The following is a 19,915-nucleotide window of genomic DNA, read 5'->3' on the forward strand; positions in this document are numbered from 1 at the left end:
TGAAGAGACAAAACTGTCCAGTTTGAGTGTTTGTTGCAGCTCGTTCCAGTCTCTAGCTTCAGCGAACTGAAAAGAGGAGCGACCCAGGGTTGTGTGTGCTTTGGGGACCTTTAACAGAATGTGACTGGCAGAACGGGTGTTGTATGTGGAGGATGAGGGCTGCAGTAGATATCTCACATAGTGGGGAGTGAGGCCTAAGAGGGTTTTATAAATAAGCATCAACCAGTGGGTCTTGCAACTGGTATACAGATATGACCAGTTTACAGAAGAGTATAGAGTCCAGTGATGTGTCCTATCAGGAGCATTGGTGGCAAATCTGATGGGCGAATGGTAAAGAACCATATTTACCATTTGGCAGATACTTTTATCCAGAGCGACTTACATACATTTTACATACGGGTGGTTCCAGGACTTAGCCGTTGCAAACGCCATGCTCTACAAACTGAGCTACAGAGGACCAGCGTTTCATGTCATATTAACCATACATTACAAGATATCCTGTCATAAATATGTATCACCCACAAGCTCAACAGATATATCACTCAAAGAAGAATCCTTCTAGCTAGAAAAAAAACTCAATTATACCTACAGTAACAGTCAGTACATATAGCTATTTATTTCATGAATTGTGGTTTCGTGCATTTTTCACACAGAGTAGCTAATAATGGCATTATAATAGCAGTTACTGTAATGCAACAGACTGATTCCCACTTTAGGACAACGTAGTCTCTTGTTTGGGTAAAAGGCAATTAGTAGGTGTCGTGCATTAGACTAGTCTGTATGAGTTTCTTACGAGAGCTAATGCTTTCAGAGCTCCTAATGGTCCTGCTGCTGTTGCAGCCAATCTCCCATCCTGGCTCTGAGCTTTACCGCAGTATGTAGCTTTTTATACTGGTTTCACTGTGGTGTGTTAGCCTATTGCCATGTTACCAATATGTTATTACTATTGCACTACTGTGAGGGACTGAAAATGCGGCCTCGTGGACTCACGCTTGTCAGAGAGGAGGCATATTGTGACGGAGGCTGGAGTATCTGAAGAAAGATGGATCCCAAAGCCGTCCTATTGGTCTTCATACGCTACATCATACCTAAAGGCACTGTGTGTGTCCTCCAGAGCCATATCTGAGACTTTCCTAGTGTTCCTAGTGATTGAGATCATTTACACACAGGCAGTATCAAAGACGACTACTGCACAGATATGATGCCAGTTAAGCAGGAACAATACAACACCGTAGCTCCTGATCCAGCATCACCACCAACACCAACACCACTATCCATAGAGAAGCCCTCCTACCACCTACTACCCTACTGCTGCTCCCTGCTGCGACCATTACCACCTAGCCTCCCCGTCTCAGTTACCCCCACGCTGGGAGACAAGCAACATGCAATCTGGCCCCAGCAGGGCACCACCAGCCTCCCAGCCAGCTCCTCTCCTCCCTTCTTCTAACCAGCCAGCCTCCATGACGGGAGCCCCCGGTGCTACAGATGCTACAGAGATGAGAGGATCAAAGCTTGGCTGCTGTTTGTGTATGGTGTGTGTGTGTGTGTGTGTGTGTGTGTGTGTGTGTGTGTGTGTGTGTGTGTGTGTGTGTGTGTGTGTGTGTGTGTGTGTGTGTGTGTGTGTGTGTGTGTGTGTGTGTGTGTGTGTGTGTGTGTGTGTGTGTGGGGCAGGTGTGCTGTATGAGTGTCTGGGGTTTACGCTGTTTCCTGCACAGCATGCACAGTATGGGTGTGTGAGAGTGTGTTTGTGACATACATAGAAAACAGCCGGCCTCAGGCAACTCCGCAGGCTATAATAGGCATGTGCTGGATTTTTGTGAAATACAGTGTGTCCATTTTTTTTAATACGTATACACATTTCTAAGTATGACTGGGCTGTCAGTGTTGGTCTTACATAACCCATATGAGGTATCTGTCAGTCCCTCAATCTATGGGCTTGTATCGTGAGAGTTTGTATGGCCTGTAACAGCCTAATACTAGCTATACAGTAGCGTCTCCTCTGCTCCCTTTCTATGTTCCATGTGTCCTCCTCTCTCTCTGTCCCCATGGCCTCGTCCTTGCCCCCCCCCCAACCCCCCTCCACTCGTCAATGGGTAACACCCCCCAATCTGTCTCTCTTTATGTTTGCACCCGTGCCGCCGATCCAATGAAACACATTGAACTAACGGAGCGTTCTAGTCTAGCGTTCAGGGGGGCGCCTTAAAGTATTAAACCAATTGACTGTGCTGCAATTTGGGGCTGTGTGCGTTCACAGCGTGTTAGGACCAATGGGCCATTCTGGGGGGAGTGTTTTCCTGGTGTCTGGCGCAATATGGAGGCGGCGGAGCATGGTGAGGGGAGAGGTTATCTCCACAACCAATCAGAATCACTACACTAGAGCGCATACCTGGGTTCAAATACTGAATACTTGAAGTCTTTCAAATACTTTGAGTGCTTGCTTTTTAGCTTGCCTGGAGAGCAAGATGGGCAGGGTTTGCACTTTTGGGACGACTCTATTCGACCATTATGCCCGGCGAGTTTAAACGATGCCAGATAGAGTATTTGAAAGGATATTGAATAGTATTTGAAGCCAGGTATGCTAGAGTGTGCTGCTGTCTGTGGCAGTTTGGAATTTTGAAGGCGTTAAATCACAAGTGAGAAGTGAACGTGTTCTTTGAGTAAGAGTTTGCTGGCTGCTGCTACACTGCTGTCTTTTTGTTTATCTCACTAGATTGAGTTTGACAACCATAGCCAGACTGTGCCTGAGTGCTATACCCCTCAGCAGAGCGCTTCTTCAGGAGATGGAGAGAGAGAGAGAAAAATGAAAAGACAACAGTTTGCAGAAATTTGTGTATCCTCGTTGCTTAAAGCGAGAACTTCAAAAGAAAACGACAGCTTGTTTTTCAATTGCCGTTAAAAAAACGAATGAGGCTTCAACTCGCTTCTTTCTCTCTCTCCATTTATCTTTCCCTGTATCATTCTCTCTCACACTGTCTCCTCATTTCTCTCTTCTCCTACTCCTCTCTCCAACTCATCTTCCCTCGCTCTCTCTCTCTTTCTCTCTCTCACACTCCATCTTCCCTCTCTCTTTCTCTCTCGCTCTCTCACTCCATCTCCCCTCTCTCTCTCTTTCTCTCTCTCTCTCTCTCTCTCTCTCTCTCTCTCTCTCCTCTCTCTCTCTCTCTCTCTCTCTTCATCTTTCCCACTCTCACCTGCCCCTTCCAGTACTGATGTTCTTTGAAGCTGTGGTGTGGTGTGGTGTACATGCCAGCTGGGAGGGTGGTGTTGCCAGCTATACTTGGGCTGTGAGCTAAAGCCAGCAGTAGATCAGTCAACAGTAGACCTGGGATAGTTGAGTGGGCTAGAGCCATAGCCAGTTTCATGTGGCCCCTTCTCCGACAAACCCACACATTAAGATGCAAGCCCACCCATTGAAATGCAAACCCACCCATTAAGATGCAAACACACACACACACACACACACTCCACAGTGCTAAACAACTGCAGCGGATAAACTAGCCATACACAATTTTATTTCATTTTTTCCTGGTGACTGATATATGTGGTCACTACAGTATGGTGGTTTGATATGTATTTCATGTGTGTGCAAGTTACAGCATATGCACTGAATTCCTCTGCGTCGTACCATGGTCTTTTTTTGCAGCGACTTTAAATAGAATCATAATTATCTCCCTTCATGGGAAGCACTGAATCGTCCCACTGTACGATGCACTTTGGTTCAGCCGGAGAACATTATGTTCTGAATTTTATTAGTTGACAGAATTTGAGCCGGGGCTTCGGTTCGGTCTTCGGTTGTCCTTGAGCTGCTCTCGGTATGAGCGCGTGTGTACGTGCGTGTGCGCCTTCTGTAAAAGGGCTCTGCTGATTTTCCCTTCTGTCAGAAAACAACTGCAACTAATGAGTCTCTGCCAGCAAATATGGTTACAGAGGGTGAAGTCTGTTCTGTGTTCTAGACCGTTGGTTTGGTCTATAGAAGATGTATTGGTATAGCCTGGGTGCCAGTCTGTTTCTGCTCTCTTGCCAACTCTTTATGGAACTGTCATGCAAAGCATTTGGCTTGACAATGACAATGGTGTGTAGGGAAAAGCACAAGCAGATCTGGGACCAGGTAACTACTGATATTATTAGTGATAGTGATGTTTTACTGGCTTGTAGTGTTATAGTGGTATTGAATGCAGCAGAGTCAGAGTCTCTTACAATACATTTACATTTGTTTCTACAAGCACAATTTGGAGAAAATATATTCATCGCCTCAGTAAAACAGCAATTCCAGAGTTTTCCTCCGACTCTGATACAGATTCTGGTCTCAGCTTTGATTGTTATTATTTCTGGTGAGTTTATTCATTCTCTAAGTCAGTCAGAGGACAGTTGATAAATCATTAGCCCATCCCTGGAGACTAGACCTCCCATGAAGACATGTCAAATACCAGAGCCCCATGTCCCATCTATCACCCCCTGAGACACAGACTGCTCACGCACGCACGCACTCTCTGTCCCACAAAGATTCCATGGCTGCTTCAGGGAACGCCGAGCCAGCATTTGTTTTGGTGCCCCCGTTACCGCGGCAACCGCGGCCATCCCTGACTTTGTAATTCACCACGCCAGAGTTTCCAGGCACTCACATGGGACAGTGAGACAGTAGATAGACATGTCGTAACAGCGCTGTGCAACGGTCAAGGTGGCTGCAGCCAATGCACATCTGGGGTGGTGAAGTAGTCTCACCAGAGCATATCACGGTCACAGGGTGGGCCTAATTGGCTTTTTTGGTTGATTTGTGCGGTCACCGATGTGCACGCTAACATATCAGTTAGTCTGAAGATGTTTTAGAAATGCTCAAAGTCTCTATATTCGTCTCAGCTTGTCTTGGTGTGTCCCTTTTTGTTTCTTTGGTTTTCAGTTTGTTCAATCTTGGTGATAGTGGATCGAGATAGTGGATCTCTAGGTAGAGTCAAAGTGTACGTCGTGGTGTTTCAGGTAGGCTATCTCTGTTGGGTCAACGTTGTACCTCAGACTTGTGTCTTAGCCTTTGCCACGTGGCTGCTGCAAAGTGAGGGCAGCCCTGTCTGTCTGATAGCCCTAGGTGGGATTTGTGCTGTGGATAAATGAAATACACTCCACAATCCAGCCTCTCTTCTTAGGGTTTACGAGCCTGGAAAGGAGCCTGCGAGGCCTTGGAACCTGGTGCAGCCATGGCAGGCAGCACTAAACTAGCATTTTCTGCTCACCACACACACACACACACACACACACACACACACACACACACACACACACACTAGCACTGAATGACTTATGCAATACCAGTAGCCTAACCTTTTTTTTTCCTCTGCAGGTGCTTTGGTGGCAGTGCACAATACCTACAGTATGCCCTGAAGGTGGGCAATCCTGCTATTAGGGGCCCCAGGGCCTCTACAGTTACCTAGCTCAATCATGAGTTAGTCTGTAAAGGCAGCTTCACAACAGTCGTCTGAGATGTCTGTTGTGATCTCTCCTCTCTAGATGAGGATCAATGCCATCTTTAACTAGCATCACTTTATCCGCTTCTCCTGTTAGCAGCTCACACACACTCAGTATGACATACACACACACGCTGACACAAACATTAATTGAATATAGATCCAAAAACACATTATCATACATATAAGATTCTCATGAATATATACAGTCTAGTATATCTTCCTTAAACACACGCACACACAGAGACAGACAGACACACTCATATACACACACACACACTCTTGCAAACACAGAAAATCGAAATCACAAATCGGCTTAACACGTCTGTGAATTAAGCCCTTCCGTTACTCTCTGTTTCCCATTATAAAAGCATTGTCACCAGCTGAATCGGTTACAGGTACCCTTAGCTCGCTCTCTCTCTCTCTCTCCTCTCTCTCTCTCTCTCTCTCTCTCTCTCTCTCTCTCTCTTCTCTCTCTCTCTCTCTCTCTCTCTCTCTCTCTCTCTCTCCTGTCACCCTCTCTCTCATTACCCTCCACTGCCCTCACCCCTCCTCTCTCCAGCCCGCCCTCGTTCTTTCTTGCTGAGATGAAACTCCTGGAGGGAGAAAGATAGGTGAGATAGAAAGAGAAAACAAAAGAGAAAGGGAAATTAAAGAAACAGAAAGAGAGAGAAAAGCAAGAGAAGAGAGAGCGAGAGAGTGATGGGAGAGAGGAAGAGAGTGAGAGGAAGCAAGAAAGAGAGAAAGAGAGATAGATGCATGTTTTTACAGAAAGATAGATTTAGGGTTGTATAAATGTGGATTTTTTTACAAGGACATATACATGATAATACCCCCCACAACATAACCTTCACTCCAAATCAAAACTCCAAACCTACAACCTGATTTTGGACAAAATTACCTGGAAGGATTCTGGAAGGATTTACTACTAAGGATTCTTACTGTTCAGTCTGAAGCTACCTCGAAAGCCTAGAATGAAAAGACCATTACAATAATCTCTAGATATTTAACTTCATAAAGAACAGACCAGGCTGCAACATTAATTAGCACTGAAGAGAGAAGTGAGCGGTGTGAAGCCCCTGAGCCCAACAATGGCAGCAGAGTTCCTCTCCCACTGAAATGCAGAGGCCTCTTTGGCCCCCTGCTCCATGGCTTCCCTCTGTGCAGAGGTCACCACAGTACCCCTTGGATATGAAAAATGACAAGGCACGGAAAGAGTACAAAGAGAAGCTCCTCATGGACAATCCAGAGACACTTTTTGTTGACTGCTACAAAAATGCTACAAAGGTAAGCAACCTAATCTTCCACACAGACCTTCCCTGGGCATGGCACACAGCTATAAGAGCACTCTACCCCTCTTTTAAGAGAGAGGGTACAGGCGGATGGTGGAAAATCAGAATACTGGAAAACAAGGACCCTGAGACTGAGACACCCTCCTGTCAACCTGTACAACAATGGAACAGTGGTGGTGCAGGGCAACTTCATACATTTCCAAAATGACTTCCACAGAATCAAAGCGAGAGCACGGCAGCAGAAGCAGTCTCTTGGTGACGACTCCCCCACCCCGAGCGAGTCTGATCACACCTCTTCAAACTGTCCTGAAGACGAGTATAGTCACCCTCCCAGCACTGAACATACCCAGGTCCCACAACTGCACTTCTCCTCCATCATTGAGAGGGATAAATTCACTGAGCTGGAGAGAGACATGGTGGAGCTCAGAGAGCTAGTCCACACAATCCAAACAGCACAGAAACACAAAACAGACCAGCACAATACACCCCCCCCCCCCCCCCCCCCCCCCGTCTGTCTGTCTGCTGTCTGAGAGAGCTGGCTGCACTCCGGTCTGAGGTGAGAGAACTTAAGGAGGAGAGAGAGGAGCACAAGGCTCAGCTAACAGAGAAACGCACAGATTCTTTCAGAGCGTTCACAGTCAACCCACTGACACCCGTATCAGATCACAGCAAAATCACAGTCTACTTGAACAGAGTAATACTCAGTCAAAACCAAAGGAACTGCATACCATTAAGTAATGCTATAGACGGATGGAAAGTAGTGTAGAAACCTACCAAAACACAATTAGGCAACAACTAATTCAATCCCTTCTAGACAACTTCCTGGACAAAACGCTTCACTGTAATAGTGAAGGTGTAGACTTGGCAGTAGAAAACCTGAACAGTATATTTGACCTCTCAGCTTCCCTATCAAATCTAAAAATGTAAAGCAGACAAATTAAGAAAATTAACAACAATGCAAAAAATGTTTTGATGAAGAATGCAAAATCCTAAGAAATAAATGGAGAAACCTATCAAACCAAAAACATAGAGACCTAGAAAACCTGAGTCTACACCTTCACTATGGTGAATCACTAAAACAATACAGAAATACACTACGGAAAAAGAAGGAACAGCACGTCAGAAATCAGAAACCCAAAAAGGCCTGTGGTGTTGATGATATCCTAAATTAAATTATAAAATATACAGACCACAAATTCCAATTGCCTGAACTTAAACTTTTGAACATTATTCTCAGCCCTGGCATCTTCCCCAATATTTGGAACCTAGGACTGATCACCCCAATCCACAAAAGTGGAGACTAACTACTGTGGGATATGCGTGAACAGCAACCTTGGGAAAAATCCTCTGCATTATCATTAACAGCAGACTCGTACATTTCCTCAGTGAAAACAATGCACTGAGCAAAAGTCAAATTTTTACCAAATTACGTACGACAGACCACGTATTCACCCTGCACACCCTAATTGACAAACAGACGAACCAAAACAAAGCCAAAGTCTTCTCATTCTTTGTTGATTTCAAAAAAGCTTTTGACTCAATTTGGCATGAGGGTCTGCTATACAAATTGATGGAAAGCATTATAAAATGTACACAAACAACAAGTGTGCAGTTAAAATTGGCAAAAAACAAACACATTTCTTTCCACAGGGCCGTGGGGTAAGACAGGGACGCAGCTTGAGCCCCACCCTCTTCAACATATATATATCAACGAATTGGCGAGAGCGCTAGAACAGTCTGCAGCACCCGGCCTCACTATACTAGAGTCTGAAGTCAAATGTCTACTGTTTGCTGATGATCTGGTGCTTCTGTCCCCAACCAAGCAGGGCCTACAGCAGCACCTTGATCTTCTTCACAGATTCTGTTAGACCTGGGCCCTGACAGTACATCTCAGTAAGACAAAAATAATGGTGTTCCAAAAAAGGTCCAGTTGCCAGGACCACAAATAGAAATTACACCTCAATACTGTTGCCCTAGAGCACACAAAAAACTATACATACCTTGGCCTAAACATCAGAGCCACAGGTAACTTCCATAAAGCTGTGAACAATCTGAGAGAAAAGGCAAGAAGGGCCTATGCCATCAAGAGGAGCATAAAATTCAACATACCGATTAGGATCTAGCTAAAAATACTTCAATCAGTTATAGAACCCATTGCCCTTTATGGTTGGGAGGTCACCAACCAGGAATTCACAAAATGGGACAAACACCAAGACTCTGCATGCAGAATTCTGCAAAAAATATCCTTTGTGTAGAATGTAAAACACAAAATAATGCATGCAGAGCAGATATAGACTAATACCGGCTAATTATCAAAATCCAGAAAATATTTAAATTCTACAACAGATTCCCAAACCTTCCATAACAAAGCCATCACCTACAGTGAGATAAATCTGGAGAAGAGTCCCCTAAGCAAGCTGGTGAGCATAGCCGTGCTATTGAGAGAGCCGCCGTAGGCTGACCTGGCTCTCAAGAGAAGACAGGCCATGTGCAGACTGCCCACAAAAGGAGGTGGAAACTGAGCTGCACTTCCTAACCTCCTGCCAAATGTATGACCATATTAGAGACACATATTTCCCTCAGATTACACAGAGTCACAAAGAATTTGAAAACAAATCCAATTTTGATAAACTCACATGTCTACTGGGTGAAATACCACCGTGTGCCATCACAGCAGCACGATTTGTGACCTGTTGCCACAAGAAAAGGGCAACTAGTGAAGAACAAACACCATTGTAAATACAACCCATATTTATTTATATATTTTCCCTATTTGCACATCGTTACAATGCTGTATACAGACATAATATGAATTTTGAAATGTCTCTATTCCTTTGGAACTTTTGTGAGTGTAATGTTTACTGTTCATTTTTTGTTTATTTCACTTTTTTTAAATGATCTATTTCACTTGCTTTGGCAATGTAAACATTTGTTTCCCATGCCAATAAAGCCTTTTGAATTGAAATTCATTGAATTGAGAGGGGAGGAACAGAGAGAAAGCGGTATGCCGCACAGCACCAGTGTTCTGAACGCCGGGGAGGAGACCGCCTGAGCGATTCTGACAGGCCGTGTCTGCTCAGTTTGTACTCCAATCGGCCCACACGGTCACCAGCAGGGTGTACACACACAGCACACACACAGGAAGACAGACACAGTAGACAAATGAACGAGGGAAAGCTAGTAAAGAGGAAAGAGCCGGAGCCTAGCCGAGGAAAAAGGCTTCGTTTCTGAACGCCTCACTCCAGAGGTTTGGCTGGTAGAGAAAAGCGAGAAGTGACTCGTTTCGTGACAAAGCGATGAAAGAGCAGCAATGAATTCATCACATTCCCTCTGGTTCCATCCAGAGCGCTTTATGAAAAATAATACTCTACCACTACTGATCCGCCCATTAGGGCTACACGCATCGCAGTAGCATGACGGGAAGAGATGTGTGCTGACTACAGACAATCAATGAAACATCCGCATATGTCGGCTACGTCACCATCGTGTATTGACTCTCTGATGCTCTGCTGCTCCAATGCTCAACAACCCACTGATGCATAAAATGCTACTTTATTCTTCGCCCACCCATTGGCACCAATGAATTAACATGACCTCTATTCTCTCTCCTCTCCCCCTCTCCTCTCCCTCCTCTCTCCTCTCCCCTCTCTCCTCACTCCTCTCTCCTCTCCTTTCTCCTCTCCCCTCTCTCTTCTCTCCTCTCCCTCAGGGTGCAGTGATCACCCCAGCCATGGACCACACCATGTCCATGCAGCCTGCCAACATGATGGGCCCGCTCTCCCAGCAGATGACCCATCTGTCCCTGGGCACTACAGGAAGTGTGAGTACTGTACCACCCATGGACCCCACCATACTGGATCTACTCGAGCTAAATCATAACCCTCTGAGAATGTACCCGTTATACACCCCATATATCCTACTCACATCATGTACTATCACTCTGAGGCTGCAGCTACTGTATCTGTAGTACCATGCCTCCTGTATTTGATATATACATAGTGTATGCTTTCCGCCTAAGCATCTTACAGACATGTGTGCATACATTTTTCATATGGGTGGCCCCAGCGGCAATCGAACTCATGACCTTTGGTTTGGGGAAGAGTCATGCTCTACCGACTGAGTCACATAAGACCGTATCTACTAAGGTAAAATCGTATTTCTATGGAGACACAGAAAATAGTCTCCGCACTCTTCCAGTCAGATGCAGTTTTGTTTTTTTATTGTCGCTGAGCTTTCAGTCAGTCGACCTTCATCATAGCACATCTCCACGAACAATAGTGGGAAAGCTCAGCCACAATGAAATAAATGTGCGTCTGACTGGAAGTGTGCGGAGACTTTTTCCTGTTTGTCCAGTTTTGCCTCTTGCCTCCAACACCTTAACTAATCACCTCTGGGTGTACGGTCGATTCTGCCTAAAATCTTAGTTCTCTGAAAGCCTACATCTACTCAAGGAAAAAAAGTATATTTTACGGACTGTATCGGGAGCACAGCTATATCTTTTTATTGACTCCAGCCACATAGTATCACTGTCAAATCTGTACTGAACAGTATCAGTACCAGATATGGTTCACTGTCAGTGTCCATGTCAGTATCAAATAGTACAGGATTCTATGGTCAATACAGTATCTACAGAGGTGAATTACATTCGTTCTGCATTTACCTCCAAGAAATGTGTGGATATATCCCTGAAACTGTCTCCACATCCACGATGGTAATACTATCACTGTGTGTGTGAAAAGCAAGATGTTTGAATAGTATATCTCCTTTATACAGTATCCTAAAGTTTAACAGATTTCCTGGTGACTAGAACAACAGGCCTCTATGTGAAGACTAGGTGATATTATGACTCCTCTAACCCACTAAATCACACATCAACCATATCACTCAATCCATATTCCTGCATACACCCCCCCCCCCCCCCCCCCAAAAAAAGGAACTCCCCCTCGTGTCAGGATCAAGCAGATTTAGAGGTGTCGCACACTATCCAGTCTCCCATTTCCTGCTCTAACACTATGGCTCCAGAGGCAGAGGGGGCTTAGTTTGCTCCAGCACTGTGTCTTGGGTGGAATGTGTGATTGAAACAGTGCTGTATTGTACAGTTACCGCCAGCCCCATGTGTTTCCAGGTGAGCTGTCAGCGACTGCGACGCCATGTTGGCTCTGGGATGAAAGAATGTCTCTAATCTCTCCCAGCTGTGCTAACACGCAGGATTAGAGCGGGTTAATCTACGTTGATGGGTTTTGATGTGTGATGAAGGAAAAAAAGTATAAAATATTAATAAAAAGCTCCTTTCTGCCCTAGTACAGCCCTGAGGCACTGTACTGTATGTAGACTATATGTGCTCCATATAGCATGCAATATTGCATGCAATGCCCTAATAATCTATGGGAAAGAAGCCATGTGTCTTCTTATTATGTGGTCTGGAGCCAGATGTGAAAGCCCCTTTATGGTTACTTCATAGGAGAAACCTGTGGAAATAAGTTTCAATGGGATCTTGCGATTGTCTATATAACTAGGTATATTTACATTCTTTAAGATGGAGTGTTTACATATGGTAAGCTGTTTTATGTCATGTCATTCAGCCCGCTCTGTCTTACGAAAGGCTCAGTTTAGCACCTGCCATCGGCAGTGTCTGTCCTCAGAGTCAACAACTAAAATGGCCACCACACCGCAGAATACTTTTGGCTGTTCTCGTTGTCCCTGTGGCTACATGGCTGGGGCTTTTTTTTTCTCCCAAAGGAAATAACGGAATGTTCCCATTCTGCCCCAGCAACGGTGATCGTAGGCTTCCGAGAATACAGCCGTGTTTTTACGGTAAAGAATGTGTATAGGAATGTCGGCCCCCGTTAAACCGTGGTGAAGAAAGTTCCTCGTTACAAAACACAGAGCTGGTTTTGAAGGTCAACTCTGTTCTACTCTGCTATCAAAATGTGTTGGTAACATCACTCACTTTGACAATGTTATTGTCTAAATCACTGTTCTTGTTTTTGTGTTGGCATTCCTTGATAGTTCCTTGATAGTGTTTCACATGCATGATATTGCTACTTTTCATGTACACTGCCGTTCAAAAGTTTGGGGTCACTTAGAAATGTCCTTGTTTTTGAAAGAAAAGCAAATTTTCTGTCCATTAAAATAACATCAAATCATCAGAAATACAGTGTAGACATTGTTAATGTTGTAAATGACTATTGTAGCTGGAAACGTCAGATTTTTTATGGGATATCTACATAGGCGTACAGAGGCCCATTATCAGCAACCATCACTCCTGTGTTCCAATGGCACGTTGTGTTAGCTAATCCAAGTTTATCATTTTAAAAGGCTAATTGATCATTGGAAAACCCTTTTGTAATTATGTTAGCACAGCTGAAAACTATTGTCCTGATTAAAGAAGCAATAAAACTGGCCTTCTTTAGACTAGTTGAGTATCTGCAGCATCAGCACTTGTGGGTTCGATTACAGGCTCAAAATGGCCAGAAACAAATAGCTTTCTTCTGAAACTCATCAGTCTATTCTTGTTCTGAGAAATGAAGGCTATTCCATGCGAGAAATTGCCACGAAACTTAAGATCTGATACAACGCTGTGTACTACTCCCTTCACAGAGCAGCACAAACTGGTTCTAACCAGAATAGAAAGAGGCGTGGGAGGCCCCGGTGCACAACTGAACAACAGGACAAGTACATTAGAGTGTTTAGTTTGAGAAACAGATGCCTCACAAGTCCTCAACTGGCAGCTTCATTAAATATTACCCGCAAAACACCACTCTCAACGTCAACAGTGAAGAGGCGACTCCGGGATGCTGGCCTTCTAGGCAGAGTTCCTCTGTCCAGTGTCTTAATCTTTTCTTCTTATTGGCCAGTCTGAGGCTTTTTCTTTACAACTCTGCCTATATTAGCGCATCACGTTGTCCCTGTATTCTCCCTGGGAGCAGCCATGTTCCTGCGGGCAATAGGATCTAACGCTCCCACTCCTACAGGTTAACACTGGATCAGACTGGAAAACCAGATAGGTTGCTGCTAGTACCAATCCTCCACACAGCTGGGAGGTCCTTTTCTTACTAGCACTGATTTTGCTGATAGCAGCTTACTTACCATGACTGAGATGTGGTTGTCTCACCTAGCTGTCTTAAGATGAATGCACTAAGTCACTCTGAATAAATGGAAATAAGCATAGAAACAGATTCCCGCTAAGTCTATGTGGATAACAGTGATGGACCAAGACTACTCTGAGCCCTCATCCCTCATTTCAATGGATAGAGTGGACATGCTGTTATACAGTATGACTGGGTAGTAATGGATTGGGTTTGTATGGTCTATTTTTTCACCTGGTCTCATGGGAATACCATGTGAGGGCACAGCAAGACATTTCAATAGCATGCCTTCTTCAATCTGCAATGACATATCCATTTCTGATGGATGACCACATGCTTCTCTCTCTCTCTGCGTCCAAATGCCTGTCTATTGGATTAAGCCCAGGGTAAAATGTGAAGTGAAATACAATGGTCAACAGAGGAAGAGGAAGAGGAACATCTTATGACTATCTCTAAAGTGAAACTCATTAGGATCCATTCTGATGCTGTGCCATCAGTAGTTACCGACAGTGAGTTGGTGCCCGATATGTTCTGTAGACTGACAGACTGACAGACAGACAGACAGACAGACAGACAGACAGACAGACAGACAGACAGACAGACAGACAGACAGACAGACAGACAGACAGACAGACAGACAGACAGACAGACAGACAGAGAGGGTCTTTCCTGCACCCTGCTGGTGCTCTTGGCTGTGTGGACAGTACAGAGAGGGGGACCTTAAGAAGTCCACTCACACCACCCTCATTAAGGACCCACACTGAGGCCGCCTCACGCTCATCAAACACATGCCATCTGCTCCAGGCTTGGTATGCGTGTGTGCCTGCGTGCACGCTTGTGTGCACACATTCGTGTAACACATGTGTGTACAATTCCCCCATAATCACTGAGTATACAAAACATTAAGAACACCTGCTCTTTCCATGACATGACTGACCAGATGAATCCAGGTGAAAGCTATGCTCCCTTATTGATGTCACTTCTTAAATTCACTTCAATCAGTTTAGATGAAGGGGAGGAGACGGGTTAAAGAAGGCTTTTTTAGCCTTGAGACAATTGAGACATGGATTGTGTATGTGTACCATTCAGAGGGTGAATGGGTAAGACAACAGATTTAAGTGCCTTTGAACGGGGTATGGTAGTAGATGCCAATATCTATACTGAACAAAAATATAAACTTAACATGTAAAGACAAGAACTGCAACACTGCTGAGTTTTTCACGCTCAACAGTTTCCCGTGTGTATCAAGAATGGTCCATCACCCAGAAGATATCCAGCCAACTTAACACAACTGTGTAAAGCGTTGGAGTCAAGTCAATATTAGGAAGGTGTTCCTAATGTATTTAAGGAGCTTCATTTGGCTGAAACAGGGTATTGCCCTTAACACTGTCCGAAATGATCTTGCTAATTTAAGCCAGTCATTCTAAATAATATTACGTATGATATCAGCTATCCCTGTCAACTTCCTGACATGTCAGTTCCCTGGTGACAGTAAAGTCATGGTCATGTAAATGGGATAACAAAGGGTCAGAGAAGCTGAAGAAGTTCCTTATTAAGCCCCTTTTCAAGCCACGGAGAGATATAACATTTCAAAAGCCTGTCTCTCTTTGACACGTCGGTTTTGATATCACTAATTAAGTTCCCGCTCCCCTCCATTTGCTTTCATGCCGTCGACACAGGTGAGTTAGCAGAGTAAGCTAATGGAAGACGGGGAGGGACAAAAGGTCCTGAGGAATTGTTACGCAACGGGCGCCGGAGCAGAGAAGGTCACACCGTGAATTTGATAGCACTCTTCTAGCGGATTGTGGGCTGAAAGGGAAAGAGAACGAGAAGGAGGGCGGTGGAGAAAGAGTGGGCGTGCGAGAGATGGAGAGTGAGACAGAGGGAGAACCAAAAGAGAGCGCTGCAAAGTCAGGAAGTCAGACATGCCACCTCACCCCATCCGAAGTGTGACAATTCCCTACCATCTCCCTCCCCACCCATCCTCCCAGGGTGTTGGTGGCCCTCCGCAGCAGGGAGAGAAGGGGGGTAAGTTAATCACCCATGTCCATGGCCTTTAGCTCCTCTCATTAGTGCTGTGCGGCGGAGCCGTACCCAATCCATTAGTGCCAATGCCGGTAATGACACTCCACAAGCCAGGCCAAGAGAATGGACCACCATTCAGGGAAAAGAAGGAAAGGAGGGAGAAAGGATCGTCCTTCCTTTTCCTGTTAAAAAAAGGGAAATCAGCAGGAAGAGGAGAGGCAACCCAGCTGGGTTTTTATTATCAGGGCTTATAGCTGAAAGCCTCTCTCTCACACAAACAGTACACTGGTGAGGGGAGGGCATAGACTGATCTACACATTATGTAGACATTCTACGCACAAGCATGTATGTAGAACAAGTACTTATTTACAATGACGGCCTACCCCGGCGACACTGGGCTCCGCCCTATGGGACTCCGCCCTATGTGCGCACACACACACACACGCATGTACACACACACACTTAGCACACACCAAAACACACACTTGCAGCGGACACGCACAGCCACTGAAACAGCTCAGGGTGATCTGAGCTCTCTATTTTGCACTCCTCTGGTTTCCGCTCTCTCTCCCTCTTAGGAGGGGGCATTTGCCTCCCTGTGAAGTTCAGGACCAGCAGGGTGCCTCTGCTTCCTCCTCTCTGTTCCTCTATCACTAGCCTCCCATAGTCAGACAGCTATGTTAAAAACACACGTCTGCCTCACAGCACCCTCCTAAGGACGGAAAGGGAATTACAAGAACATATATACTGAACAAAAATATAAACGCAACATGCAACAATTTCAATGATTTTACTGAGTTACAGTTCATATAAGGAAATCAGACAATTGAAATAAATTCATTAGGCCCTAATCTATGGATTTGACATAACTAGACAGGGGCGCAGCCATGCAGAATGAGTTCTTCCCCAAAAAAGGGCTGTATTACAGACATAAATACTCCTCAGTTTCATCAGCTGTCCGGGTGGCTGGTCTCAGACGATCCCCAGCTGAAGTAGCCGGATGTGGAGGTCCTAGGCTGGCATGGTTACACGTGGTCCGCGGTTGTGAGGCCGGTTGGACGTAATGCCAAATTCTCTAAAACAACATTGGAGGCAGCTTATGGTAGAGAAATTAACATTACGTTTTCTGGCGACAGTGCTGTCGGACATTCCTGCAGTCAGCATGCCAATTGCACGCTCCCTCAAAACTTGAGTTTGTGGCATTGTGTTGTGTGACAAAACTGCACATTTTAGAGTGGCCTTTTATTGTCCCCAGAACAAGGTGCACCTGTGTAATGATCATGCTGTTTAATTAGCTTCTTGATATGCCACACCTGTCAGGTGGATGGATTATCTTGGCAAATGAGAAATGCTTACTAACAGGGATGTAAACACATTTTAAGAGAAGTAAGATTTTTGTGCTTAAGGAACATTTATGGGATCTTTTATTTCAGCTCATAAAACATGGGACCAACACTTTACATGTTGCGTTTATATATTTTTTCAGTGTATATATATATATATACCTGGTCATATATATATATATATATATATATATATATATATATATACTCAGTGTACAAAACATTAGGAACACCTTCCTAATATTGAGTTGCACCCCCTTTTGCACTCAGTTCGTCGGGACATGGACTCTACAAGGTGTCTAAAGCATTCCACAGGAATGCTGGTCCATGTTGACTCCAATGCTTCCCACAGTGGTGTCAAGTTCACTGGATGTAATTTGGGTGGTGGACCATTCTTGATACAAATGGGAAACTGTTGAGCGTGAAAAAACCCAGCAGCATTGCCGTTCTTGACACACTCAAACCAGTGCGCCTGGCACCTGCTACCAAACCCCGTTCAAAGGCACTTCAATCTTTTTTTCTGCCCATTCACCCCCTGAAGGGCACACATACAAAATCCATGTCTCAATTGTCTTAAGTCTTAAAAATCCTTCTTTAACCTGTCTCCTCCCCTTCATCTACACTGATTGAAGTGGATTTAACAGGTGACATCAATAAGAGATCATAGCTTTCACCTGGATTCACCTAGTCAGTCTGTCATGGAATGGCGTTCCTAATGTTTTGTACACTCAGTGTATTTCACAGATTAGTAACTGGTGTGTTTGACCTGCAGAGTGGATCCCATGTAAATTGAATATGTGGTGGGATGTTGTTTTAACCATAATGTTCAGTCACTTGGATCACAACAGTTTGATATGATTGATAATAATGATCTAACATTATTGTTAGATCGATTGATCGTTCAACAACAACAATTGATTGTTGTTGAAGTTAGAAAAGAACTAGTCATGACAGGTTATTGATGTGTGTGTTCCAGTACATGACTGCTGCGGCTGCCGGGGCGCCTATGCAAGGGACCTACATTCCTCAGTACACTCCTGTGCCTCAGACAGCCGTCCCTGTTGAAGTAAGTCAGCCACAGACACACACACACATTGGTTTTACTATCCTTGTGGGGGCCAAACAATTTATGCCCATTCAAAATCCTATTCTCCCTAACCTTAAACGTAACCCTAACTCTTAAACCTAACCCCTAAGCCTAAAATAGCCTTTTTCCCTGTGAGGTCCAGTGAAATGTCCCCACTTTTTCCTTGTTTTACTATCCTTGTGAGGGGTTCTGGTACCCACAAGGATAGTAAAACCAAAAAACACACACACAGACATGGACACACATGGATACACACACACACACACACACACACACACACACACACACACACACACACACACACGGATACACACTCATACACAGATGCATGCACACACTGGATGCACACACACACACCACACACACACACACACACACACACACACACACACACACACACACACACACACACATACACTCCTAAGGACATAAATGCATACACACTCTCTCACACACAGAAGTAGACATAGATACACACACGCACAAACACGCACAGTGACACTGCAACATCCACTCAATAAGAACTGCCAAGCACACGTGTTGCCACGGCTTGCTACTGTTGAGCGTGTCGAGTGTGCAGCTCAGAGCAGGCGGGTACACGCTGAGAAATGATGAGTGTGGAAGGCTGTCTGGAGGGCTGATGGCGCCGGCCCATTCAGATGGAGCATCAACCTGTATCAGATGACAGGCGCTGAATTGAGACACACTGCCGGCGGAGCTGTCCCTCTCCCGGATGGCCCGTGTGCTCAACACACACATCCTTCAGCCCCAGGCCTCTGGTTAGCGAGCTGCTGCCCAGCCAACAACGCCCTGACACCACCATCCATCTCTACAGCTCCATAGAGGAGAGGATAATCAGGAGATAGCCACCCTTCATAAAGTCACCGGCTGGAGAGAGAGACGAGAGACTCGGAGACATAGCGTTAGCCCAGGGGTTCTCTTGTTGTCTCTCTCACCTATTCCGTTCTCAATGCCACACATGGTGGATGCCACCATCAGTGAGGTTCTATATATCAGTGCTGTTGAGCTGAGCTGTAGACAAGGAGTGTCTCGGAGGATGATGTATAAACATGGTGTTGAGAGCGTCCTTGACATCTTGTTAAGGTGATGGAGGAGATGAGACCATGATGGCTGACGTTCAGTGAGGTTAGGACGTTAAACCTTACAGTAAATACAGTAATGAAACCCTTGCCCTCTCACATGTAGCCTTGTGACTTTAAAAGCAGAGTTTGTTTTGTCAAGGCTACTGTGGTATTGGGTTTAGATGTATTTAAACAGATTGGTACATAATTATGCAGAGACATACATAGAATGTGATGTCATACAATATATTACTAGACGGTTACATTGCGTTACATGGAGGATGATGTCACTTCCTGTTGTCTCACACCCACTTCCTGTCCCCGTAGGGAGTGGTCACGGATGCCTCTCCTCAGTCAGTGGCCCCCTCGTCGCATGACGTGAGTGGGCAGCAGCAACAGATCCAGGTGGACGGGTCCAGCGACCATGTTGCTTACTCATACCAGTCCAAGTGAGTATTGCTGCCATCTTCTCACTATACATATCAACAACACATCCTATTGCCGATAAGGATTCTGGAGTCTATTTGGTTACGATGACTTAT

General features: G+C 45.0%; 1 protein-coding gene across 2 annotated transcripts in view; it reads left to right on the forward strand.

The window, feature by feature from the left end:
- The window catches only part of LOC106588200 (RNA-binding motif, single-stranded-interacting protein 3), a 249,000-nt gene that overhangs the window by 222,400 nt on the left and 6,685 nt on the right, over positions 1–19,915 (forward strand). For both annotated transcript variants that reach the window (XM_014176955.3, XM_082970317.1), the window contains 3 exons: positions 10,458–10,568; positions 18,181–18,270; positions 19,701–19,822. In XM_014176955.3, coding sequence (XP_014032430.1) covers positions 10,458–10,568; positions 18,181–18,270; positions 19,701–19,822 — 323 coding nt within the window. The remainder of the gene's footprint in view (positions 1–10,457; positions 10,569–18,180; positions 18,271–19,700; positions 19,823–19,915) is intronic.

Source organism: Salmo salar, chromosome 27 (assembly GCF_965601325.2).
Source record: "Salmo salar chromosome 27, fSalSal1, whole genome shotgun sequence".
Classification (NCBI taxonomy): domain Eukaryota; kingdom Metazoa; phylum Chordata; class Actinopteri; order Salmoniformes; family Salmonidae; genus Salmo; species Salmo salar.